Raw genomic sequence first — 24,658 nt, forward strand, 5'->3', positions numbered from 1 at the left:
GCTATTTATTTTACTTTAAAGCACAAAAAGTGCTAATGACCGACTAGTCCCTAGAATGTTTAGTGACTGCAGGCCCCACAGTACCTCAGAGTAGGCAGTGGTGATGTGCTCATAGAGTCCTGTGTGATGGTGGATGGTGTCCTCCAAGTCCTGTAGCTCAGAGGGCAGGTCTCCTTCTCCACACGCCTTACACCACGGCTCCACATTACCCATGTACTGGAGGAGACACACACACACACACACACACACACACACACACAATCACACATTATAATGGTAATCACAAGGGTGTGTGTACATGGTGGTGTGTGGTACAGAAAGTAAAGAGACCAAAACCTATAGAAGGTTAAAGGTATATTATGCTAATTCTAAACAGCACATTAGTTCTACTACTTGAACACTTTTCTATTTTAGAAGGATTAAATAACGTCATGACTACCTAAATGTACCACAGCATTTGTATGTGCAATCATTCTACCACAGTTCTAAAATACAAAAATGTGTACAGACCAAAACCAGGCATTGAAAAATACTTATACTTGTCCTCGTGTCTGTCTATGTGTTTATAACCCTCCCTCTCTGTCTCCGTCTGTCTGCCTCCCTTTCTGTCTGCCTGTCTGTCTGTCACGTATATCAGTCAACTACACATTCATGGCAGGGGACAAAAGCAACACATTGCCTTGCAGGCGGCCCTAGCTAGCATTATTATTAGCTCTGCATCATCCCAGCAGCGTACTACAATGCCATTAAGAGATAGGGACTATTTTCATCTGTTCCTGTGGGAGCTGGCCAGGGAGAGGAGGAGAGGAAAGTAGAACAGAAAGTAGATGCACTTCAGGAGAATAATGATACAAAACAAGTGATTATTCTAGAAATGGAGGGATGAAGATAAAAGACATAGGCATCATCTCATAAAAAAACTTCAGTGTGCGTCTCTCTCTCTCTCTCTCTTTGTGTTTCTCCTCAACCATCCCCCCCTTCGTCCCCAGACTGACAGAGAGGTCTCCGTTTACCACAGCTTCACTAGAACCATGGTAAAGAAACACAGACACACACGCGCACAGAACTCAAACTTAGCTTCACATGCCAACCGCACACAACCAAACATCAGATACGACACCTCCACATGAATCAGTTTGTAGGAAAACACATGACAACAACAAGTCCATACAGAAAATGGGCTTACAATACAGCCTCTACCAAAGCAGGGGAAGATTCAATCTATGGAGTAGCTTTAAATCCTTGGGGATAGTAGGGTACACAAACCTGTAGTCTATAACAATACCGCCCACCCTGCTACTCTGGACATCTGGTTTCAACCTGACCTCATGCACTACAATAGAGGTGAAGAGAGAAGAAGGCAGAGAGGGAGGAGGAGAAAGGAAGACAGAAGGGAAGAAAAAGCTTAAGTGATGAAAGACAGAGAAAGGAGGGGGAGCAAATCGAGGCAGAGAGAGGTAAAGAGAGAGGAAAATAACAAGAGTGTGGGTCTCTGTAGGAGCACACCGCTGGAACAGGTACTAGAGGGTCAGAGTGTTTTGGCCCTTTCCTGTTCAATCTGGAAAATCCCAATGTGTGTGTGCGAGTGTTGTTGTTGTGTGTGTGTGTGTGTGTGTGTGTGTGTGTGCTTCCTCCTCACCTGGTCAACCTTCAGGTGGAAGGCAGCAGACATCTCCAGTAGGGTGGAGCGTTCGTCCAAGGCAGCAGCGAAGGCCTTCCACTCCTGCTCCAACTGACCTGAGATCTGCTGGATCTGCTGCGACGCGTAGTGACCAGACTCCAACAGCCGGTTCCCCACAGACATGATGCGGTTGATATTTACATAGACATTCTGGAAGGAGAGTGGAGGAGACATATTAGATATTCTGTAAGAGTGGAGAAGACATGACGAGGTTAATAGTTACACAGACATTCTGTAAGGAGAGGGAGGGACATGATAGACATTCTGTAAGGAGAGGGAGGGGACATGATAGACATTCTGTAAGGAGAGGGAGGGGACATGACAGACATTCTGTAAGGAGAGGGAGGGGACATGACAGACATTCTGTAAGGAGAGGGAGGGGACATGACAGACATTCTGTAAGGAGAGGGAGGGTACATGATAGACATTCTGTAAGGAGAGGGAGGGGACATGACAGACATTCTGTAAGGAGAGGGAGGGGACATGATAGACATTCTGTAAGGAGAGGGAGGGGACATGATAGACATTCTGTAAGGAGAGGGAGGGGACATGATAGACATTCTGTAAGGAGAGGGAGGGGACATGATAGACATTCTGTAAGGAGAGGGAGGGGACATGACAGAAATGCTGTAAGGAGAGGGAGGGGACATGATAGACATTCTGTAAGGAGAGGGAGGGGACATGACAGACATTCTGTAAGGAGAGGGAGGGGACATGATAGACATTCTGTAAGGAGAGGGAGGGGACATGATAGACATTCTGTAAGGAGAGGGAGGGGACATGATAGACATTCTGTAAGGAGAGGGAGGGGACATGACAGACATTCTGTAAGGAGAGGGAGGGGACATGACAGACATTCTGTAAGGAGAGGGGGGTAAAGTGTTACCAATATTTACATAGACAGAGGGAGGCAGGGAGGGAGGGGGGAAGGAGGGAGAAAGACAGAGATAGATCGAGTAGGAGAGACAGACAGACAGACAGACAGACAGACAGACAGACAGACAGACAGACAGACAGACAGACAGACAGACAGACAGACAGACAGACAGACAGACAGACAGACAGACAGACAGACAGACAGACAGACAGACAGACAGACAGACAGACAGACAGACAGACAGACAGACAGACAGAGACGGAGGGCGACAGGGAGGGAGTCACAGACAGGCAGGAAGGGAGGAGGGAGGGAGGGAGACAGAGATGGGCGGTAGACAGACAAGCATAAAGACAGACAGAGACAGAGAGAGAAGTTGACAGAAACACAGACCGGCAGACAGACAGACAGACAGACAGACAGACAGACAGACAGACAGACAGACAGACAGACAGACAGACAGACAGACAGACAGACAGACAGACAGACAGACAGACAGACAGAGTGAGGGAGGGTTAGAAAGACATAGATCAACACAGGGTGGTCCATGGCTACAGACCCAGCCACAGGAGTGCCTACGTCCATAGTAAGGGCTTGGGAGGCTGGTGAGAAGTTAACACAGGACACACACAACACAACCTACTGTACACACACACAACCTACTGTACACACACACACACACACACACACACACACAACCCAGTCCAAATCAAACACAAACACCCAGAGAGACTATTACTTACTGAGAAGAGAACCCCTCCAGTCCAAACAAAAACACCAGCTAGACTCGGCCTCCACTCTCTTACGTGACAGTGAACAGAGGGGAGGTAAACTGTCAACAGAGGGGAGGTAAACTGAAACAGCCAATAAGGGGACTACTACCATAGTGCTAAGTGCCTGTGTTGTGAAACCAAACAAAGCTGCATCCTGTTGAGAAAATACATCGAATGGTCTAGCCAAAAATGTGTCCAGAATTGAGAATATCAGTGAAGTCAAAATAAAAAAATATTTTGCATTTTCAGTGAAGTAAAAAAACACTTGAGATTCATGGTAAATTACATGTTACAACATTTCAAAATGGTCACCCAACTGCTGAACCAACAAACACAGCCAATCAAAAGCTTAAGGAAGTGACTGTGAGTGTGCAGCTGATGCTAGTTATCCTGTGAAGCGTAGCGAGCGGAGCGGAGGTGCTATACCCGGGTGAGAGGAGGAAGTCCCTCTAGTCTGACCACATGTCCACATGCTTCCACTCAGCCAGCTCCAGCCAGTCCCGACGGACACCCACAACACTGTGTGTGGCTGGGTGGGGAGAAAGAAGGGGAGGTGAGGATAAGGGAGTGCATAGCAGGACATCCACCCAGACAGAAAGGAGGTTCAGTCACGGGTCATGAGTTTCTCCCTCTCCTTTATCACCCATATCACAGTGATAATCACACAGGGCTTAAGGCTACACCGCTCACTGCCTGCCTGCTGCTCAAAACGGAACACTTTGGATGGGTTTGATTGTAGTAGTACAACTTCCAATCCAGAGAAAAGTGAATAGGGGGATCTAGTGTCTACAGTCACACACAGGCTGTGTTGTACTAAAACAGTGGTCATTACTTTCGAGTCCTACTGGATCTAGTACAGCTCAACAATGGCCAAGCTTCCCCTGCTTGAGAAGCCCTTTTAGTAGGCTTCCTCTTTCATGTGGTCAGAGCTACAACGTTATCCCAATGGTTTAATGAGGTGTTTATGGGAGACGAGCTCTCGCTGCCAGCTGTAGACACACACACACACACAGTTGATGAGCTCTCGCTGCCTGCTGTAGAGATCTACGGCATGCTGGGTAATTAGCGTCTGTCGGTTAAGGATCGATACCCTCCCTGGCGCTGTCAGCGTCATCCTACTACTCACACACCAAAACAACACCATGTCCCTTTCATTTTGGTCCACAATGCTGTTGTGGCAAGATAGACATAGATCAGCAAACACAAATTCATTATTCAGTTTTACATGCAGGACTGTTAGCATTCAATTACCCCTGGCTGAAACAATTACAGGTTTTTGTAGCCTGGTTTTTATCTAAATGAGAGGCTTTAATGAATCACACAGCACCGCAGTGTGCTCCGAAACAGAGGTGGGTGAATCCTCATTATACTAATCCATAGCAGGGGAATATCAATGGACCAATGTTCAACATCTCTGTCTGTCTGTAAACACTTTTTAAACTGATGAGAGTTGTGAACACCACAAGCGGACACACACAGGGCTGGGCTAGATAAAGACATCTGCCCTCCTGAAAAACGACAAACGCCTCTGACTCTGACGACATCTGTGAAGCATTAAAATGTGAGGCTAAATAACAGCCTCTCTTCACTACATGGCTTCATTCCTGGATGTAAACGACAGACAGCATGGTATCTTAGCCAGGGGGAGCTAGACAGAGCGCAGGCCTAATGTAAAACTCCTGGAGGACCCGGGTTAAAGGGAAAGTAAACACTGGGTCAGACCTCTGCATAGTATCCATTGACTGATCACATTACATACACCACCAAGGCTTACCCACACAGCAGCATACCACAGAACATTCCTCTGTCTCTCAAGCATCACATATACTGAGCACTTAGAGCAGGGAGGGTCCACTCCACAGAGGAAAATACTGGCACTTATACTGCTGTCACAAAGCCCATTTTTGCATGGCAAAGATATGAAGTGTGGCTGCTTTCCATCTCCACATCCCAGACTTGGGGAATTCAAAACAAATGCAATCAAGAGTTATTTGTCTACGCCACAGGGACTGGTCCGACACCGGGTGTATAGTGACACATGTGAACATGATAATGATAGTGTTTCCATTGTGTTTTCGGTGTAAACAAACAGGCAACATTACAGATAGGAGATAGGATCAGGATGGAACAGGAAGAACTAATCAATGAGACTGACACAGTAATGGAGGGCTTGGCATACGCCAATAACCCAAGTCTGCATCCCAAATGGCACTCTATTCCCTATATAGTGTACTACTTTTGTCCTGAGCCCACATGGCTCTAGTCATATGTAGTGCACTATGTAGGGAATAGGGTGCCATTTGGGACACAGACCTAGGCCCAGAGACTCTGAGAGGGTGAGGGAAGAGAATGTCTTGAACAGGAAGATCCTAGGGTTACTCGCTGGCATTCTCCAAAATGAGGAACACGACTGAAAGGCTATTTTTTATTTCATATTTACCTTGTTTTAATATTCACACAGAGAGGAGACGCTAGGAGACTAGGCCACAATGACATCACATGTCCATTCCAGCATTACCATTTCCATTATGTATTTCAAACAGGCTTCCATTCTGTCGCTCTCGGATTGCCATCTGCTTTTCTATTGAACTAGTTTTGAATTTCTGTCAATAGTCAAGGGCACGTTCCTCCCCAAAGGGAAACCATAGAGTGTAATGTCACAACACCCCCATAGGGGGCAGACCACCATCACATCTCCATACTTCCATTTGCATATTACAAATGACATAATCATAGATGATCATCATCAGCCCCAGCCTAAATGGCTGAACTCTAGTCTAGTTGGGGAATCGGGGATTTTGGGATATTTACTCAAGGTGGCAAAAAGCATATTTATCACAACAGTGAACACATTAACACATTGTGATTAATACTGCTGCTGTCCATGATGCTTTCATTGTGATTAATCTGCCCTTTCAAACACACGCACACACACACATTTTACCCTCACAGTATCATATTCAGCAACTAGCTCTACCTCCCAAATATGAGCCTGGTAGTCACACAGTCTTTCTAGTCAACAGGAAGCATGGCATCCTGGGGAAAAGGAGGCGTCAGTCCCTCTGTTCCAGAGTCCCCCTGCCTGTTGTTGACACTGCACACTGATGGCTAAGTCATGCACAATAATGCCTGTGTGACTGTGACCAGGGCTGGGTCTAGGTCTGGGTGATCCCCCTGCCTCAATGGGGCCTGTCTGTCAGCTTCTCAAAACAAGCTAGGCTGGCTCAGCACAAAATAACTCGATAAACCTCTTACAAGCAAGATCATACTAAATGATAAGAGGATAACAGTTAATTGTATGGAGAAGTGGTTCCCAAACTGTTGGACGAGGAGTCAAATATACAAATACAAATATTTTTTTAAGGAACTCAGTCCAGATTTAAGGTGCCATTTGGAAATTGGGTAGTGCATCATCAGTTCTTCTTGACAAGTCAGTCATTGCAGACCTTAGAGAGTTATTTATAACTTGTCAGAAATGTCCAGATCAACTAGCCCATGTCTACGTTTTTATATTTAGTTTTTTTAGCCCATAGATATTGTTGTAATGTTTTGGTTACTCAAATATCACATGAATACACATTAGACATGGCAAAATGTATAGAATTGCTATAAAATGTGCTCCCTCTCCAGCCTCTAGGTCACCAGGCTGCTCGTTATGGCGCACACCTGTCACCATCGTTACACGCATTATGACACGCACCTGGACTCCATCCCCTCCTTGATTACCTGCCCTATTATATGTCACTTCCTTTGGTTCCTTCCCCAGGCGTCATTGTTTCTGTTTCATGTCTGTGTGCTGTTCGAGTTTCTTGTTCCGTTTATTTATTAAAACACTCACTCCCTGAACTTGCTTCCCAACTCTCAGCGTACGTCGGTACAAAAACTGCAAGTAGAATTGCAGGAAATAAGCTTTAAAGCTAAAAATTCACTCCATCATAGAAATAGACATGGTGCGCGCACAGGTGGTAGATGTTCCCCAATGCAGGACGGGGGGACAGGGGGACGGGGACGGGGGGAGGTTTGGGAACCCCTGGTATAGATGAATACGTCTAAGGAAACAATGTCATACAGAAAGAGCACTGCAACTTAGTGTAAATATACTTTACAGTATTAGACCACCATACAATCTAGAGCTAGGTTCCCCAACTGGCAGCCTGCAGGCTGAATTAATTTTAAGACATAAAAAACTGCAAAAACACCACGAAATTAGTTCCAAGTGATTTTAATTGAGGAAATCTGTTCCCAAGTATTTCCATGCATAATAGAGAGATGTGATCATATACAAATGTAAGCAAGGTTTGAAATTATTATGTTTTAGTCAAAAATGATATCTGTTTGGGCTTCTTGCGGTCAATTTGTAGTGTAGAAAGTATTTGTAACTACTGTATGTTCTGGCCCCATGACCATCCGCTCAAGAGAAAAATCGGCCTGCGGCTGAATCTAGCTGATGATCCCTGATCTAGAGAATCACAAAAATACAGTACAACAAAAATCTAGGGCTTCAATTCATGCCCTCATTTTTCCCTTGTTGGTCCCATGAGCAGCAGAGAGTAGATGGGGGCCGGAGCTAGGGCCCTGTACTGACTACTGACAGCCAGGGCAAGGCACAGGAGAGGGCAAGGACGAGTGGAGGGCGAGAGGGCAGGGAGACCAAGTGATTCATCATCTTCCCCTACAGAACACAGCTAGGGCCTTTTAACCCTGCAGGCAGTCAGCACACACATACAGACAGACACACACAAACAAACACACACATGCAGGAGATGGACGGCTTGTCTCAACCTCACACTGCATGTGGTAGCTACTGGGAGGACTGTTTAGTTTAACCCATCATTATGTGGCCCTTTTAAAGTGACTATAATTAAGCTATAGATGACTATAAATAAGGTATAGATGACTATAAATATGCTATAGATGACTATCAATAAGCTTCAATGTATTTGAACACAAAGCTGAGGGGTACAGTAGTTTATGGTCATTGGGTTAAACCACTGAGTCAATCAGTAATGTAGAAGAGTGTATTCTTACCATACAGTTCATGGCAAAGTGGTTGTGCTGGGTCTGCAGCTCCCCGGCATGCTGGTGGTTCCCTCCTATCTCTGTGTAGCTGGTCAGGAACAGGCCCTTGTTGTGCATGATCCAGTCAAACATCTGTGGACGGAGCGATACACACACAGCCATGGGCACACAAACACGCACGCAGGCAGGCACAAGCACACAGAAGAAGATCTCTATTAGCAGGTATTGTATCTTACAGCTCTGGGGGGGTGAGAGAGAGAGAGAGAGAGAGAGAGAGAGAGAGAGAGAGAGAGACAGACAGACAGACAGACAGACAGACATAGAGAGAGAGGGGGTGGCGCTGGGCTAAAGGCTGAGGACATGGATGTTTGGACACTCAGGAAGGCAGATGGAATGACTCCACTCCACTGTATTGAACTGTGTGTCAGCCTGACCCTAGTGTCATGTTGTCATACTGCCTAGACTCGTGATGTCGCCACTGGGAACGCCAGACAGCTGGTCGAGGTTCGTATCATCCTGGAGTGACCTCTAGCTAGCATGACAAGAAACCTCAGCGTGACAGCAACCATTTCAACTTGACCTCTGAGACATGCTTTAATAACCGGGGACAATAATAACATGCCTGGGGAGGAAGGGGAAGAGGATGAGGTGGTGGTGTAGGAAGAGGAGGAAGAAGAGGAGGTGGTGGTGGGGAGATGTAATTAAAGCTTTGCTCTGACTAACTGACAAACATGTTTGTTTCCACAGCAGGGAGGCATCACATCACCATCTGGCTGATGGCTGCATGACATCCATATAACTGTAGCTGGGTCTATGCACACTGACAGGCTATGGGCCATTACAGTATACTACAACAAGCACCATTACTCCTGCAGCTACTTATCCCATTCTGTTTGCTATGAAGTAATATTCTCAGTGCAAATCCAGACTTCACTGGTGAGCTTGGGATGCTTTCTTTCTAGTTATGCTAGGATGAGAGATATGGACCAAAATGTGAATCCTTTGAATAGAAACAAGCCTTGTTCTATTAACACAAAAGTGAAAGTAGTGTGTAGTTAGTTCATAACATACCTTCTCTGCATCCTGCTCAAACAGCCGCAGCTGGAAGCACTGGTCCAGTTTCAGCTTGCGCATGTGCCACAGCTGCTGCAGGTGTTGGCGTGTGCCATGCAACTTGTCCAGCAGGGCACTCACTTTTGGCACCAGGTTGTGGGCATCTGGGTGGCCTGTGAGCCCATCGTTAGCATCCGTTCCCCCGCCGCCGTGGTTAGTGTAGCCTCCAGGGGTGACACTGCCCTGCTGAAGCCTCTGGAGCAGCCTGCGTCCCTGTGTGTCCAACTCCTCCACCGAGGCCTTGGTGGCCCTCTTCTTGAGCGAGGCGTGTTCCTCCATGAGGCGCCGTGCACCCTCCAGGTCGCGAGGAAGGTCACGCTGCGCCAGGGTCTCCTGCAGCTCCTCCTGCCTCGCCAAAGCCCGGGCGGCATCACCGGCGAAGTCCTCGAAGGCCACGCGCACCTCGATCCACTCGTCGTGGTCGTACTCCAGGCTGCCCTCGAAGTCTGACGTCAGCTGGGAGGGGTCCACCACCTTGGTCAGGCCCTCGAGAGACACCATGACCGTCTGGAGGAAGAGGGAGGGTTCAGACACTAATATAAACAGCAGTCTGTGAGGAAGGTATGGAAGGAGATCCGAGAAGTAGAATGTCATCCTAAGACACATAGACGTCATTCTTATTCTATGGGAGAGGCCCAATGAAATTACACCCTGATGCATGAGACGCCTGAGATGCAGATATCATTATTAATGACTATCATATTACTAAACCAGTTGAATAGATTCTGTTATCAAAATTCTATAACCAACATAATTAAACATGGATTATGAGGAGTGGTCAACAACAGATCTATTACGTCCAATGTTCACTTGAAAAGGTGGGCAAAAACCTTCCAGGAATTTTAGCTGCAGCCATGTTACCAGTCATAACACATAAAATCCCTATGAGATAACATCAACACATGCAGTATCCACAGCTCTTTAAAGCCCATTCATGTGTATGTTGTGTATTCTTTAGCAGTGGGCTCTGACTAACACCAATCTGGATGTCCCTAATCAGACTGCCCTCTTTACTGAGACTCTGCTCTCTCTGAGGCCCAAATATCCTTGTTCCACTCTAAATAGGTCAGAACTAAATTTAACAGCACCAGCTTCCTACCCACACGGGAATCTCTCTGTCACAGCTTTAATATCACTTTCCAATTCCACAAACCACTTCCTAGGGCTCATAACGACATCCTGGAACACTTGTACACAACTTTAAATTCAATTTGAAGGCAAACAATTAATTTGAAGAAAAACAAATAAAAACATTCACATTGCAAACTAATTTCCTCATGCATTACAACTCCAGAGACTACAAACATATTCTCAGTATAGCCTAAAGATGATTAAGATATCAAATCTCCTCAGTCACTTTTGGGAAAAGATCCACATCTGAGAATCGATTCAAAGTGGTTGAGTCATAATACTATAGTAGCATTCTCAGAACCCATAAGGCAATCTCGCGCTAGGTAGCTCGCTCGCTCGCTCAAATGATTCTGTATGAATGTCATCACAAGAGACAATCCACGGTGGACCTACCTCAAATTCAAACTTGGAGCTCCCGAAATTGGTCCTCTGTTTCTGCCAGAAGTTGTCTGGTTTGATGATGAGGGCGACGTGGATGCAGGAAGGGAAGGACTCCTGCAGGATCTTCAGAAGAGGCTTGATGCTGTCCCACTTAGAGCCTCGCATGTCAACGATGACCGTGAAGCCATGTCTGCTCACCTCCTCACTGAGACAAACCAAGACAACAACCACAAGCAGCCATGAAATTCCCAAATCACCACTCAAATATTTTGTTTACTTCCGTGACAAAAAAACTATTGTTAATATTCAATTGAAAATGAAATGGGTGGTGAAAATCTCTTTCACCAGGTGCCTCAGAAGAAAGGAAACGTTGAGATGCTCAATGACTCCGCTTACCAAAAGTGTCCCGTTGCAAAAGTACCATAAAAGGATATCCCCAGTGTTTAAGGCTTAACGTGAGTGTCTCACAGCGCAGAAGGAGGCCCTGTGCTCTGAACTAAATCACTATGACTTCACTCTCGGAAAAGACCAGCCCAGCCCGTCTCCCCGAGAGAAACAATAAGAAAACAGTGGGAGAGAACGAGTGAACTGGAGAGAGAGCCAAATACAAAGTGAGAGAGAGATAAAGTGAGAGCGAGAGTTTGTTTGTGTGTATAAAAGAGAGAGTGTAAAACTGCCCTCCCGCTGAGTGGACAGCACAGACAGTCTCGCCGAGGTAACGTTCCACTAGCAACTCCGCTAGCCAACCGCCCACGCCTCCCACGTCCTAGTCCAGACCGACGCCCCTTCCCTCCGGATGCCACCCGCACCAGATCCCCTACACTGTTTTCCTAACCACTAGTCAGCCTCTAGGCTAGTATCCAATAACACTGAAAACAGACAGAGAAGAGGAGAAGCTTGCCTGCAGCTAAACAGCACAGAGAGAGAGAGCGAAAAGGAGATCTGGCCTGAGAATATCTATCTGCAGTTAGTTATTAGTAAGTGACCCACTCTGCTCTGCTCTGCCTGCCTGCCTGGCTGGCCTCATCAGCCCCTACAGAGAGAGGCCCAGGGGGAGTCTAACCTACATACAGCCCTGGACTGCACTGCACTACACTATAAACACGCACATGCGCACACACACACACGCATACAGACAGACACGCAAATGCATACAGACACACACAGACACACACACACTGTATACTGAGTAAACTATGTCAACAGTCAGTGGTAAAGTGGTAACGGTACTGCACCAGGCTGAGGGTTGGAGTATAATATTCTCTCTAACGCTGCACAGGGAGGTGGCTGCTTAAAAGGAAGAGTCTATTTCAAATAAAGCAGAGAGGGAAATCACGGTTGGGGAGGAGTTGAATTTGAAAACACACAGCGATACACAGGTGGTAGTCTGGGGAGGGTTGCCTCGTTCACGCTGGACTCCAATAGAATGTGACACGGAGGAGAGTCAACAAGCTTTTTTTCATTATCCAACTTTCAGAGTTAACACTGTGTTTGTGTGTGTGGGTGCGTGCGTGTGTGTGTGTGGGTGCGTGCGTGTGTGTGTGTGTGTGTGGGTGCGTGCGTGTGTATGTGTAGTGCAGGGAAAGGAGGCCGGGCTGGGTTCAACAGTGTGTTCAGTTATCATTTATGTATAAGAAACAGTACCTGGGGATACCAGCGAGGTAAGCTATGAGTCTGCGGAGGTCCTCTGTTCGTATTCTGTCATGGTTACTCCTGGCTGGGAAGGTAAGGACGGGACCCCCGCGTCTATCTCGGCCACCTGGGGAACACATGAACCAGGACCATGAGAAACACACAACAACGGACAACCACTAAACAGGGATTTACAAATCCTGCTAGTTGTCCTCACCTTTTACAGTATAATGGACTCTTATCGTAATACCGGCAACTGAAGAATGCATTACTATTTTACAATAATAGGAGTACTTTGAGGTAAAATCCCGCATTATATTTATAGCTGTTTACAGCATACTTTATAGCTTTTAGTTAGTGGCAAGACTAAGTCATGAGTCTTGACATGACTAACTCATGTCAGCAGTAAGTCACAGCAGGTCAGGGTCATGGCACGGTTCACACAGAGACCTCCACTCACAGCTTAGCTGAAGCTACATCTCCCTGTAGAGGAAGCCTTGCCTGCCTGATGTTTCCCTGTGTTGTGTTGTAGGCTGTTGTTCCCACCATAATGTGCTGCCTATTCCCAGTGCTCTGCTGTAAATGTAGAGCTGCAGTGAATCATGTGAGGTCGTTTGTGTGTGTGTGTGTGTGTGTGTGTGTGTGTGTGTGTGTGTGTGTGTGTGTGTGTGTGTGTGTGTGTGTGTGTGTGTGTGTGTGTGTGTGTGTGTGTGTGTGTGTGTGTGTGTGTGTGTGTGTGTGTGTGTGTGTGTGTGTGTGTGTGCGTGCGTGCGTGCGTGCGTGCGTGCGTGCGTGCGTGTGTATTCCCATGACATTCTACAGACCATATAGAATGGTAAACACCATGGATCAGAGACATTGTGTTTCTCACCTGATATGAAGGCAACCTTTTCTTTAAGGATGGGCAGAACGTCTATGGCCTTCATCTCCTCATTTCGATGAAACCCTGAAATAAACAGGGAAATGCAGTCAGTCAGAACAGCAAATCAGACCATCAAGGTTTAGTTTTGGATTGAAGTTGACTTGATAACATGACGTCAGTCAATCAGTCATGTTCTCATCACTACTAATACACAACCAGCTTTGGGTTAGGACTGAAAAAGTTCAGAGCCACAGAGTACCAGTCTGTTAAAAATCAGTCTCTGATGTTGACCCAGTTCCAGCAGCAGAACCCTGACATGAGATGAAACCCGCCATCTCTTTGTCATTACAACCCTATGACAGGTTGAACTCTTGAGAAGGCCTAATATGAATTCAGGATGGTGACAACCACTAAGAACAACAAAAATAGACCATAGAAGTTATGAGCATTATCATGAACAGAGTGGTTAAATCCTTAATGTACAACCAAGCAGTCAAAGCAGTGACTAGATAGATAGCATCATAGCTATAGCTCTGGACTTAACTCATATACTCACCAGATGGCTTACACTCAATATAGACAGCAACCCACACGTGTATGTACAACCACACACACACCTTTACACTGTGTCATAGCATCATAGCACAGCCTGTACATTTTCTTATTTTTAATTTAACCTTTAGTCAGTTAAGAACAAATTCTTATTTACAATGACAGCCTAGGGAACAGTGGGTTAACTGCCTTGTTCAGGGGCAGAACGACAGATTTTTTTACTTTGTCAGCTCGGGGATTCAATCTAGCAACCTTTTGGTTACTGGCCCAACACTCTAACCACTAGGCTACCTACCGCCCCAAATAAGACAGAGTAAATCCTGTAGTCATTCAGTGTAGTAGTAGTGGGGGAGAGAGAGAGCGAGCGAGAGGAGAGGGAAAATGAGAGAGAGAGAGGTAGGGAGCGAGAGAGAGGTCTATTTCAAATAAAGCAGAGAGGGAAATCACGGTTGGGGAGGAGTTGAATTTGAAAACACACAGCGATACACAGGTGGTAGTCTGGGGAGGGTTGCCTCGTTCATGCTGGACTCCAATAGAATGTGACACGGAGGAGAGTCATCAAGCTGGTTTTCATTATCCAACTTTCAGAGTTAATGCTGTGTGTGTGTGTGTGTGTGTGTGTGTGTGTGTGTGTGTGTGTGTGTGTGTATAGTGGAGGGAAAGGAAGCTCCGAGGCCTATGCTCTTACTCTGAATATTTTATGGACATGCTAATAGGCAGTAGCTAGGTTTTATCTCCTGCAAAGCTGCAACGTAATATACTGTATTTCCCACTCACTGTTCCACCCCATGGGGAGAGATGGTTTGTGTCCCAAATGGCACCCTATTCTACATGGGGTCTGGTCAAAAATACTGCAATAAATAGGGGATAGGGTGCCATTTTGGATGCATTCATGGTCATATTACCATATCAAACCACTCCTCGTAGTCTCAAACTGCAGTCCCCTGTCCCCAACCCACTTTGTCACAGCTCAATGGATTTGTTGTTGTTGCAATTATCCAAAATTGATAATTCATTTTACTGTAACATAAAATCCAACTTTCACAAGGCATTGCATGATATGATTAATAGCATCCTATCAAAAAAAGATGGCCGAGTCAATGAGTGTGAATGCCGATTAAAAGTACTAGTTCATTCTGAGATGAGGTTAAAACAGTTGCCAGAGACGGACAGAAAAGAGTATGAATCACTCTGTCTTGATAATGTATTAACAATCACTCTGTCTTGATAATGTATTAACAATCACTCTGTCTTGATAATGTATTAACAATCACTCTGTCTTGATAATGTATTAACAATCACTCTGTCTTGATAATGTATTAACACTCTGTCTTGATAATGTATTAACAATCACTCTGTCTTGATAATGTATTAACAATCACTCTGTCTTGATAATGTATTAACACTCTGTCTTGATAATGTATTAACAATCACTCTGTCTTGATAATGTATTAACAATCACTCTGTCTTGATAATGTATTAACAATCACTCTGTCTTGATAATGTATTAACAATCACTCTGTCTTGATAATGTATTAATAATCACTCTGTCTTGATAATGCATGAATAATCACTCTGTCTTGATAATGTATGAATAATCACTCTGTCTTGATAATGCATGAATAATCACTCTGTCTTGATAATGTATTAACAATCACTCTGTCTTGATAATACATGAATAATCACTCTGTCTTGATAATGCATGAATAATCACTCAGTGTGCTGTCATGTACCCTTTGAAAACAACTGCATAGAAACGGCTTTGTACAATTCTGGCCTACTACTGTGCCTCGATGGAGAGAAAACCTGTTTAAACGGGAATGGATAATGCCAGGTGAGGCCAAGGGAAGGTCCTTTTAGGATGCCGCTCTCATCATTCTGTAAGATCTGTTCTTGAGGTAACATGTAGTACAGAGTACTGCAGTTTATACTCAGATGCGTTCGTTTCTGGGCGTTTTGCCCTGTGTTTGAGGCATGTTTGCCTTTGTGGGCTAATGAGTCGATTTAATCTATTGCTATTGGCCAAATTCGTTATGTTTTAATGAAGTTATGTATTTTCCCCTAACCAGTGTTACCATTTTCCTCATCTGTCTGTTGTATATTTTGTCAATATAACACTGGATCCAGTCCTCTCTGTCACCTCCACTCTAGGCTTAGGCTACACTCTTAGAAAAAAAGGTGCTATCCAGAACCAAAAAGGGCTATGAAGAACCCTTTTGTAAACCTTTTTTTTAAGAGTATACAACCAATTACACCTGATCTACTGACTGTTGTAACTGTTGTAACTGTGAAACATCTATTGCTTCAGGCAACCAGCTGGGACAGAGACCATTCGAGAGGGACAGGGGAGGTAAAATGCTTCTATAATCGTTGTATTGTATTAGTGTGTCTGTGTGTACCCTCATCCAAAGAGCAGACACCATAGGTGGGTGAACCTCAGGGCTGTGTGTGTGTGTGTGTGTGTGTGTGTGTGTGTGTGTGTGTGTGTGTGTGTGTGTGTGTGTGTGTGTGTGTGTGTGTGTGTGTGTGTGTCAAGTTCAGAATATGAGCAGCATATTGCTCTGATCAAACTAAGGAGGAGAGGTGTGAGCATGACAACAATACCACCAGAGCTGTTAAAGCTGTCTCCCTCCCTCCCCCCTCCTTATCGTCCAACTCCCTTCCATGATCTGACACACGCATGTCAGCCCAGTCTAAACATTCCTGCAGCAGCATGTGAGTGTAGACCTGTGTGTGTGGTACAGTAACACAGGGCATGGGCCCCACTGGAAACACAACTCCTCTGTTCCCCCCCCCCTCTCCCCGTCTCTCTCTCTCTCTCCCCCCATCTCTCTCTTTATCTCTCTCTCTCTCTGGTGTTTTTATGTAACAGCCTGATAATGGCCCACATCCAACACTGATCTCCACTGCACTGCTAGAGGCACCGAGAAGGGTCAGCACCACACACACACACACACACACACACACACACACACACACACACACACACACACACACACACTGCTAGAAGTACAGATCAGGGTCAGCAGGGAGAGGCAGAATTCCACTATGTTTGTCTCAGACAATGCTCCACCTAGAAGACAGGCCAGACACACCTTGTTTTAGTGGTTGTTGTGTGTTTCTCATGCTGGTTCCTGTGTTATCCAGGTGGCCAGAAGTAATCGTGAATATGAACAGATGCCCTCCGCAGAAGCATAGCCTACCTCACTGGCATCCCCAGGTACACACACACACACCTCACACAGTGATCTGCACGCAGTGTGGTGCAATAAGTCACTTCTGAACCAGAACATGTAGAATCATCAAATTAGCCCAAGCAATTGAAGCATATGAGCTTATATAGGATTTTCACTGCAAGGCCTACATGTTCAGCCTGTTTTACATGAATACAAACACCAATATCCCAGCACCTTCACTGCAATATCCCTCCATACAGTAATTGGTGAACAATCCTTATAACCCAGGCAGAACCACGCAGCCTTCATTTACAAGTCTGCCAAGCATGAAATGAAGGTTGTCAATCACTCATCCTTGATAATGCATTAATAATGAGGGTAATCCATTCTACTCACTCAGTGTGCTGTCGTGTGCCCTTTGAAAACAAATGGCATAGAAACGGCTTTCTACAATATAGTCCTACTACTGTAGTGCCTCGGAGAGAAGAGAAGGAAACACTACTTGTGCTATCAAATCAAGCTTTATTTGTCACGTGACCCGAATACAACATGTGTAGACTTTACCGTGAAATGTTTACTTACAAGTCCTTAACCAACAGTGCAGTTCAAGAAAGAGTTAAGAAAATATTTACCAAATAAACTAAAGTAAAAAATAATAAAAAGTAACAATAAAATAACAATAACGAGTCTACATACAGGGGGTACCGAGTCAGTGTGCAGGGGTACAGGTTAGAGGTAATTTGTACATGTAGGTAGGGGTGAAGTGACTATGCATAGATGATAAACAGCAAATAGCAGCAGTGTATAAAACAAATGGGGGGGGGTTAATGTAAATAGTGGCCATTTGATTAATTGTTCAGCAGTCTTATGGCTTGGGGGTAGAAGCTGTTAAGGAGCCTTTTGGTCCTAGACTTGGCGCTCCGGTACCGCTTGCCCTGCGGTAGCAGAGAAAACAGTCTATGACTTGGGTGACTGGAGTCTCTGACCATTTTTTGGGCTTTCCTCTGACACCGCCTAGTATATACAGTGGCAAGAAAAAGTATGTGAACCCTTTGGCATTACCTGGATTTCTGCATAAATTGGTCATAAAATTTGATCTGATCTTCATCTAAGTCACAACAATAGACAAACACAGTCTGCTTAAACTAATAACACACAAACAATTATATGTTTTCATGTCTTTATTGAACACACTGTGTAAACATTCACAGTGCAGGATGGGAAAAGTATGTGAACCCTTGGATTTAATAACAGGTTGACCCTCCTTTGGCAGCAATAACCTCAACCAAACGTTTTCTGTAGTTGAGGATCAGACCTGCACAACGGTCAGGATGAATTTTGGACCATTCACCTTTACAAAACTGTTTTAGTTGAGCAATATTCTTGGGATGTCTGGTGTGAACTGCTCTCTTGAGGTCATGCCATAGCAAGGTTTTTTTTGGACAGCAGTGGCTTCTTCCGTGGTGTCCTCACATGAACACTATTCTTATTTAGTGTTTTACCTATCGTAGACTCATCAACAAAGATGTTAGCATGTTGCAGAGTTTTCTGTAAGTCTTTAGCTGACACTCTAGGATTCTTCTTAACCTCATTGAGCATTCTGCGCTGTGCTCTTGCAGTCATCTTTGCAGGACGGCCAATCCTAGGGAGAGTAGCAACAGTTCTGAACTTTCTCCATTTATAGACAATTTGTCTTACCGTGGACTGATGGACATCAAGGCTTTTAGAGATACTTTTGTAACCCTTTCCAGGTTTATGCAAGTCAACAATTCTTAATATTAGGTCTTCTGAGATATCTTTAGTTCGAGGCATGGTTCACATCAGGCAATGCTTCTTGTGAATAGCAAACTCAAATTTTGTGAGTGTTTTTTATAGGGCAGGGCAGCTCTAACAAACATCTCCAATCTCGTTTCATTGATTGGACTCCAGGTTAGCTGACTCCTGACTAATTAGCTTTGGAGAAGCCATTAGCCTTAGGCTTCACATATTTTTTCCAGCCTACACTGCGAATGTTTAAATTATGTATTCAATATAGACAAGAAAAATACAATGATTTGTGTGTTATTAGTTTAAGCACACTGTGTATGTCTATTGTTGTGACTTAGATGAAGATCAGATCAAATTGTATGACCAATTGATGCCGAAATACAGGTAATTCCAAAGGGTTCACATACTTTTTCTTACCACTGTAGGTCCTGGATGGCAGGAAGCTTGGCCCCAGTGATGTACTGATGTACTGGATGTACACTACCCTCTGTCGCGCCTTACGGTCAGATGCCGAGCAGTTGCCATACCAGGCGGTGATGCAATCAGATCAGAAATATTCTGTTCAAACAATGTAACGAACAACTTAATCACATTACTTATTCATGGAGTCTGATCTACTTCAGGAGATGGCAGTTGCTGCATCATATTGACATCAACCATTCATTGGCAGGAAATGAATGGCTCAACAGAACCATGATGGTGATGATAGGAAGGCGGTGCAGCATTTGAAGCTGTCGATGTGATGCCTTACAATAGATGATGTTTCACAATGCACACACAATGTTCACTTGAGCTATGGTGTGGTGTTGGCTGATGTAGCTAATAACAGTGTTGTCCTCAAGTCACTAAACGTCATGTGAGGCAGGTAAATCGTGACTTGAGTCATGGTTTGAAGGATATACATTCCTTCCTTTGTCTCAGCTAGGGTTCATTCCCCCCACCCACACATCGCAGCAGTGGAGGTATTGCACAAGCTGAAAAATATGCTACCGGATTCTGGGTACATTATCATGTAAAAAAATGGTGCTCCCTCCCGTAGATAGAATTACAATGTCAATTATGAGGGAGCAGAAGGAGTGCCACTGCCGACAGATTTACTGAATGAATAAAACTAAAATCCTTATAGCCACACAGTCTGATGAAAGCAGCACTGTGCAGAATACAGACACACTCCACCAATACCTCGGCATCCTGTACACAAGTTCCTCTATATCTGTTTTATTATGTGGATATATATCACTTCGGGAGCTCTTGGAGAAATTGAAAAAGTAGAACTGTCACACCAACAGTATGACCGGGTGTATGGACAAATGGAACAAGAGTATGACCGGGTGTAAGGACAAATGGAACAACAGTATGACCGGGTGTATGGACAAATGGAACAACAGTATGACCGGGTGTATGGACAAATGGAACAACAGTATGACCGGGTGTATGGACAAATGGAACAACAGTATGACCGGGTGTATGGACAAATGGAACAACAGTATGACCGGTGTATGGACAAATGGAACAACAGTATGACCGGGTGTATGGACAAATGGAACAACAGTATGACCGGGTGTATGGACAAATGGAACAACAGTATGACCGGGTGTATGGACAAATGGAACAACAGTATGACCGGGTGTATGGACAAATGGAACAACAGTATGACCGGGTGTATGGACAAATGGAACAACAGTATGACCGGCAGGTGTATGGACAAATGGAACAACAGTATGACCGGGTGTATGGACAGATGGAACAACAGTATGACCGGGTGTATGGACAAATGGAACAACAGTATGACCGGGTGTATGGACAAATGGAACAACAGTATGACCGGGTGTATGGACAAATGGAACAACAGTAGCTTGAACAGGAAATAAAGTCCACCAGCTCCAGCTCTTTGAGAAGACATGCATAAATAAAATATGAATTTAGAGAGGTTTTGGACCCACAACACTGCGTATAGTACTACACTAAGTTGTCCATGTCTGCCTCCCAAATGGCACCTCATTCCCTTCATAATGCACTACCTTTGACCCTCAGAATGGGAAGTTGCCCTGTGCTGTGCCTGGTCTGATCTACTGAAGCAAACATAGAGCTAGGCCAGCAGCTCTCTCTAGTCTAAAGCCTGTAGCCTCACAGTAACCTCTCTCTCTCACCGGGCACCAGGCATGGTGTAACAAACATAGAGCTAGGCCAGCAGCTCTCTCTAGTCTAAAGCCTGTAGCCTCACAGTAACCTCTCTCTCTCACCAGGCACCAGGCATGGTGTAAGGAAAGTATGTCAATCCCCTCTTCAGTCAGTTTAACAGCACTTTACTTACAAGGACCACAGACAGACAGCAAGACCAGCTGCTTCACATGGTTGTCCCCAAATGGCACCCTATCTCCTTTATAGTGCACTACTTTTGACCAGGGCTCATGCAGTTCATTATATAGGGAATAGGGTGCCATTTGGGCCGGAGACTTTTAGCCTCTCAGAGGACTGACTTCCACACCAGTGTGATAGTACACAAGTCCTCACTCTCCCCAGTTAGTCATGTTCTACATAGTGCTCTGCCCCGAATAGGATGTTTTGTGGATGACCTTGTGGATGACCTATGCTGCTACAAGGAGCAAAAGGGTTTAAGTAAGTAAGTAGCTTGAAAAAGCCAAGCACAGGTCAAGTAAGTTCATTTTGGGCTAGAGGAGGAGGGTAAAACCAATCAATAAGGACATTCTGGACAGAATAATTTAGCAGCTAAGGCAGGCCTACTACTTCCCCAGCCCCGATGTTATACAGTAGCTAAGCCCCCAAACAGTGAACAAACAAATGGAATTAAATGGTTCATCCACCACTTCCCTTATTCATACTAAATGCATTTCCTGCCCTGGTGCAAATGTATGGGGATGATTTCTGATGAGGCGAATCAGACCCAGCGTTCCTGGCCACAGCCGCAGGACCAGGATGTAGAGCTTGTCTGTTTCCCAAATGGCACCCTATCCTTACATAGTGCACATTTTTGACCAGAGCCCTATAAACGAGTGCACTGTATAGAGAATAGGGTGCCATTTGGGGTGCAGACCCTTGTGGAAAGCCATGGTTAGGGCTGTGATGGGAGCCATTCTTCACAGCTGTGTCATGCAATCAGCTCAGCTTGACTCTGGAGCACTTCAAATCCAAAGGAAGTGTGGGTGTTTCTCTTCACCCTGCAGCTCCAGTCACAGAGGCCTGAGACACTCTAATCTCATTTGGATGGAGAGGGAAACTTTGCCTGTATGCTGTGTGCTTTCGCCTGGCTCTGCTCTGCGCAGCACCGACACCCTTTTTCTGGGGGTTTAAGTATAGTATTTCCTCTGAGTAAACGATGTGCCACTTTCTTTTGCCAGTTTTTGAGACTCTAAATAAGCAGAAGGCAGAACAGAAACAGGGCACAGTCCTGAGTGACCAGGTCTCTCAACGTTACAGAACGTGTCACTGCTGTTTTCTGATCCGGTTCTGCCGTTAGTACTTAGCAGACCTGGGTTGAACATTTTATTTTATTTTATTTATATTATATTTTAGGTGCGCTTGATTGAGCTTACCAGACACGCTGGGTGGGCACTGGCAGGGTTTGGATTTAAGGTGAAATCGTAGGTATATAAACGGATACATTCTTAAATCCAGGTGTCATGCTGTGCTTTCTGAATATTGTTGGACCAGTCATAGACGATTAAAGACCAATTACATGGTGCTGTTGATATGTTGTTTTCCATCTCTCCAGTGTGACAACCTACACTATAATACCAACAGTCTCATGTTCCATTAGTGCCAGGGGGAGCGATGAGACCAAACAACTAAAGAGCTGTACGACCTTCACAGACAGTTGGAAGAGACCCAGCCTTTCTCAGTTCAACAGATTCACAATCTCTTTCATTGTGCTGTTGCAGCTTCTTTAAGACAATGTTACTAAATGAAAAACACTAGGCTAGGCGTCTTCAATACTGTGTTGTACTACGTAGAGAAATTCACAGCTGTGTTCTTACAGTTTTTTATTAAAACACCACTCTGCCATATAAAACATCATTGTAATCAGTATGTTAATGTATTTTCCGTGCATCACCCCAAAAAGCCTATAAACTAGTGAAATTACCCTTTTCTCCCTCCCTGCTTTTAAAGGTAGTGTTGTGGCCATCTGTCGACTGATCCCTCTCTTACACAGACACTTCCAATACTGTCCTCACCTCGTTTATTTTACTGCACCCTCTCCCTCTATCGACCGGGGCATTGTTAACTCTACCATTGGCCTCTCCATGGGCAACGGGGTGTTCACCCTTTGATCCATCCCTCTATATCTCTTCTATGAGCCTGGTTCACAAATCACAAGTGCAATCCAAAGACAACGTGTAATGTTGAACACTAAGCTATAGTCTACAGGTTAACACTTGGCCTGTACAGGAAGGAGAATGTAGCATGTGTCCGTTCTCCGTCCCATACAGGGCAAGGCCAACACTAGACTATACCTTACATCTGTTCCCCCATCTTCTCTAGTATCCCACCTCCACCCGACAACAAGCTCTCACAGAGGACTGTTATGATGAGACAGAGGCAGGGCAAGGTGATATGGGACAGACAGGAGACCAGGGCACTGTCCCAAATTGCACCCTATTCTCTATATAGTGCACTACTTTTGACCAGGGATGTAGCCCATTGGGATGTAGCCCAGGGCTGTAATGAGAAGCACCTGGAAGAAGAAGTGGCAGGTTGAGATGGTGGAGATTTACAGTAGACCCTGATCTCATTCCGTAGCTCTCTCTCAGCCATCTTCATGACAAATGGCCTTAATTTTCTCCTGTCCCCTAGGAGGGTGGAGCCAGGAGCGCCACACATTCTTCTGCATTTATTATCTCACCACTGGTCACAGGTGCATCCCAAATGGTACCTCCAATTCCTATACAGTACACTATATAGCGCTCTGGTCAAAAGTAGTGCACTATGTAGGGAATAGGGTGCCAGTTGGGATGCACCTGTGACCAGTGGTGAGATAATAAATGCAGAAGAATGTGTGGCGCTCCTGGCTCCACCCTCCGAGGGGACAGGAGAAAATTAAGGTAAGGTAAGTTGCTAGCTAGCATTAAACTTATCTTATTAAAAACAATCAATCAATCATAATCACTAGTTAACTACACATGGTTGATGATATTACTAGTTTATCTAGCCTGTCCTGCGTTGCATATAATCGCTTAGGTACACGTTGCTCCAACCATAAACATCAATGCCTTTCTTAAAATCAATACACAAGTATATATTTCTAAACCTGCATATTTAGTTAATATTGTCTGCTAACATGAATTTCTTTTAACTAGGGAAAATGTGTCACCTCTCTTGCAACAGAGTCAAGGTATATGCAGCAGTTTGGGCCGCCTGGCTCATTGCGAACTGTGAAGACTATTTCTTCCTAACAAAGACAGCCGACTTTGCCAAACGGGGGATGATTTAACAAAAGCGCATTTGCGAAAAAATCACAATCGTTGCACGACTGTACCTAACCATAAACATCAATGCCTTTCTTAAAATCAATTCACAGAAGTATATATTTTTAAACCTGAATATTTAGCTAAAAGAGATCCAGGTTAGCAGGCAATATTAACCAGGTGAAATTGTGTCACTTCTCTTGCGTTCATTGCACGCAGAGTCAGGGTATATGCAACAGTTTGGGCCGCCTGGCTCGTTGCGAATTAATATGGC

General features: G+C 44.9%; 1 protein-coding gene across 6 annotated transcripts in view; it reads right to left on the reverse strand.

Annotated features, from left to right (window-relative positions):
• LOC106605411 (triple functional domain protein) overlaps positions 1-24,658 on the reverse strand; it is a 134,886-nt gene that overhangs the window by 65,366 nt on the left and 44,862 nt on the right. For 4 of the 6 annotated variants that reach the window (XM_014201021.2, XM_014201019.2, XM_014201020.2 and 1 more), the window contains 7 exons: positions 13,476-13,550; positions 12,617-12,731; positions 10,985-11,177; positions 9,419-9,967; positions 8,357-8,479; positions 1,640-1,831; positions 85-216 (listed from right to left, as the gene is read on the reverse strand). In XM_014201021.2, the coding sequence (XP_014056496.1) occupies positions 85-216; positions 1,640-1,831; positions 8,357-8,479; positions 9,419-9,967; positions 10,985-11,177; positions 12,617-12,731; positions 13,476-13,550 (1,379 nt within the window). Of the gene's footprint in view, positions 1-84; positions 217-1,639; positions 1,832-3,298; positions 3,491-8,356; positions 8,480-9,418; positions 9,968-10,984; positions 11,178-11,368; positions 11,491-12,616; positions 12,732-13,475; positions 13,551-24,658 lie in introns of those variants that run through there. The other 2 variants (XM_014201023.2, XM_045718543.1) reach the window with 2 other exon arrangements.

The sequence above is a fragment of the Salmo salar genome, chromosome ssa05, assembly GCF_905237065.1.
Source record: "Salmo salar chromosome ssa05, Ssal_v3.1, whole genome shotgun sequence".
In the NCBI taxonomy this organism is placed as follows: domain Eukaryota; kingdom Metazoa; phylum Chordata; class Actinopteri; order Salmoniformes; family Salmonidae; genus Salmo; species Salmo salar.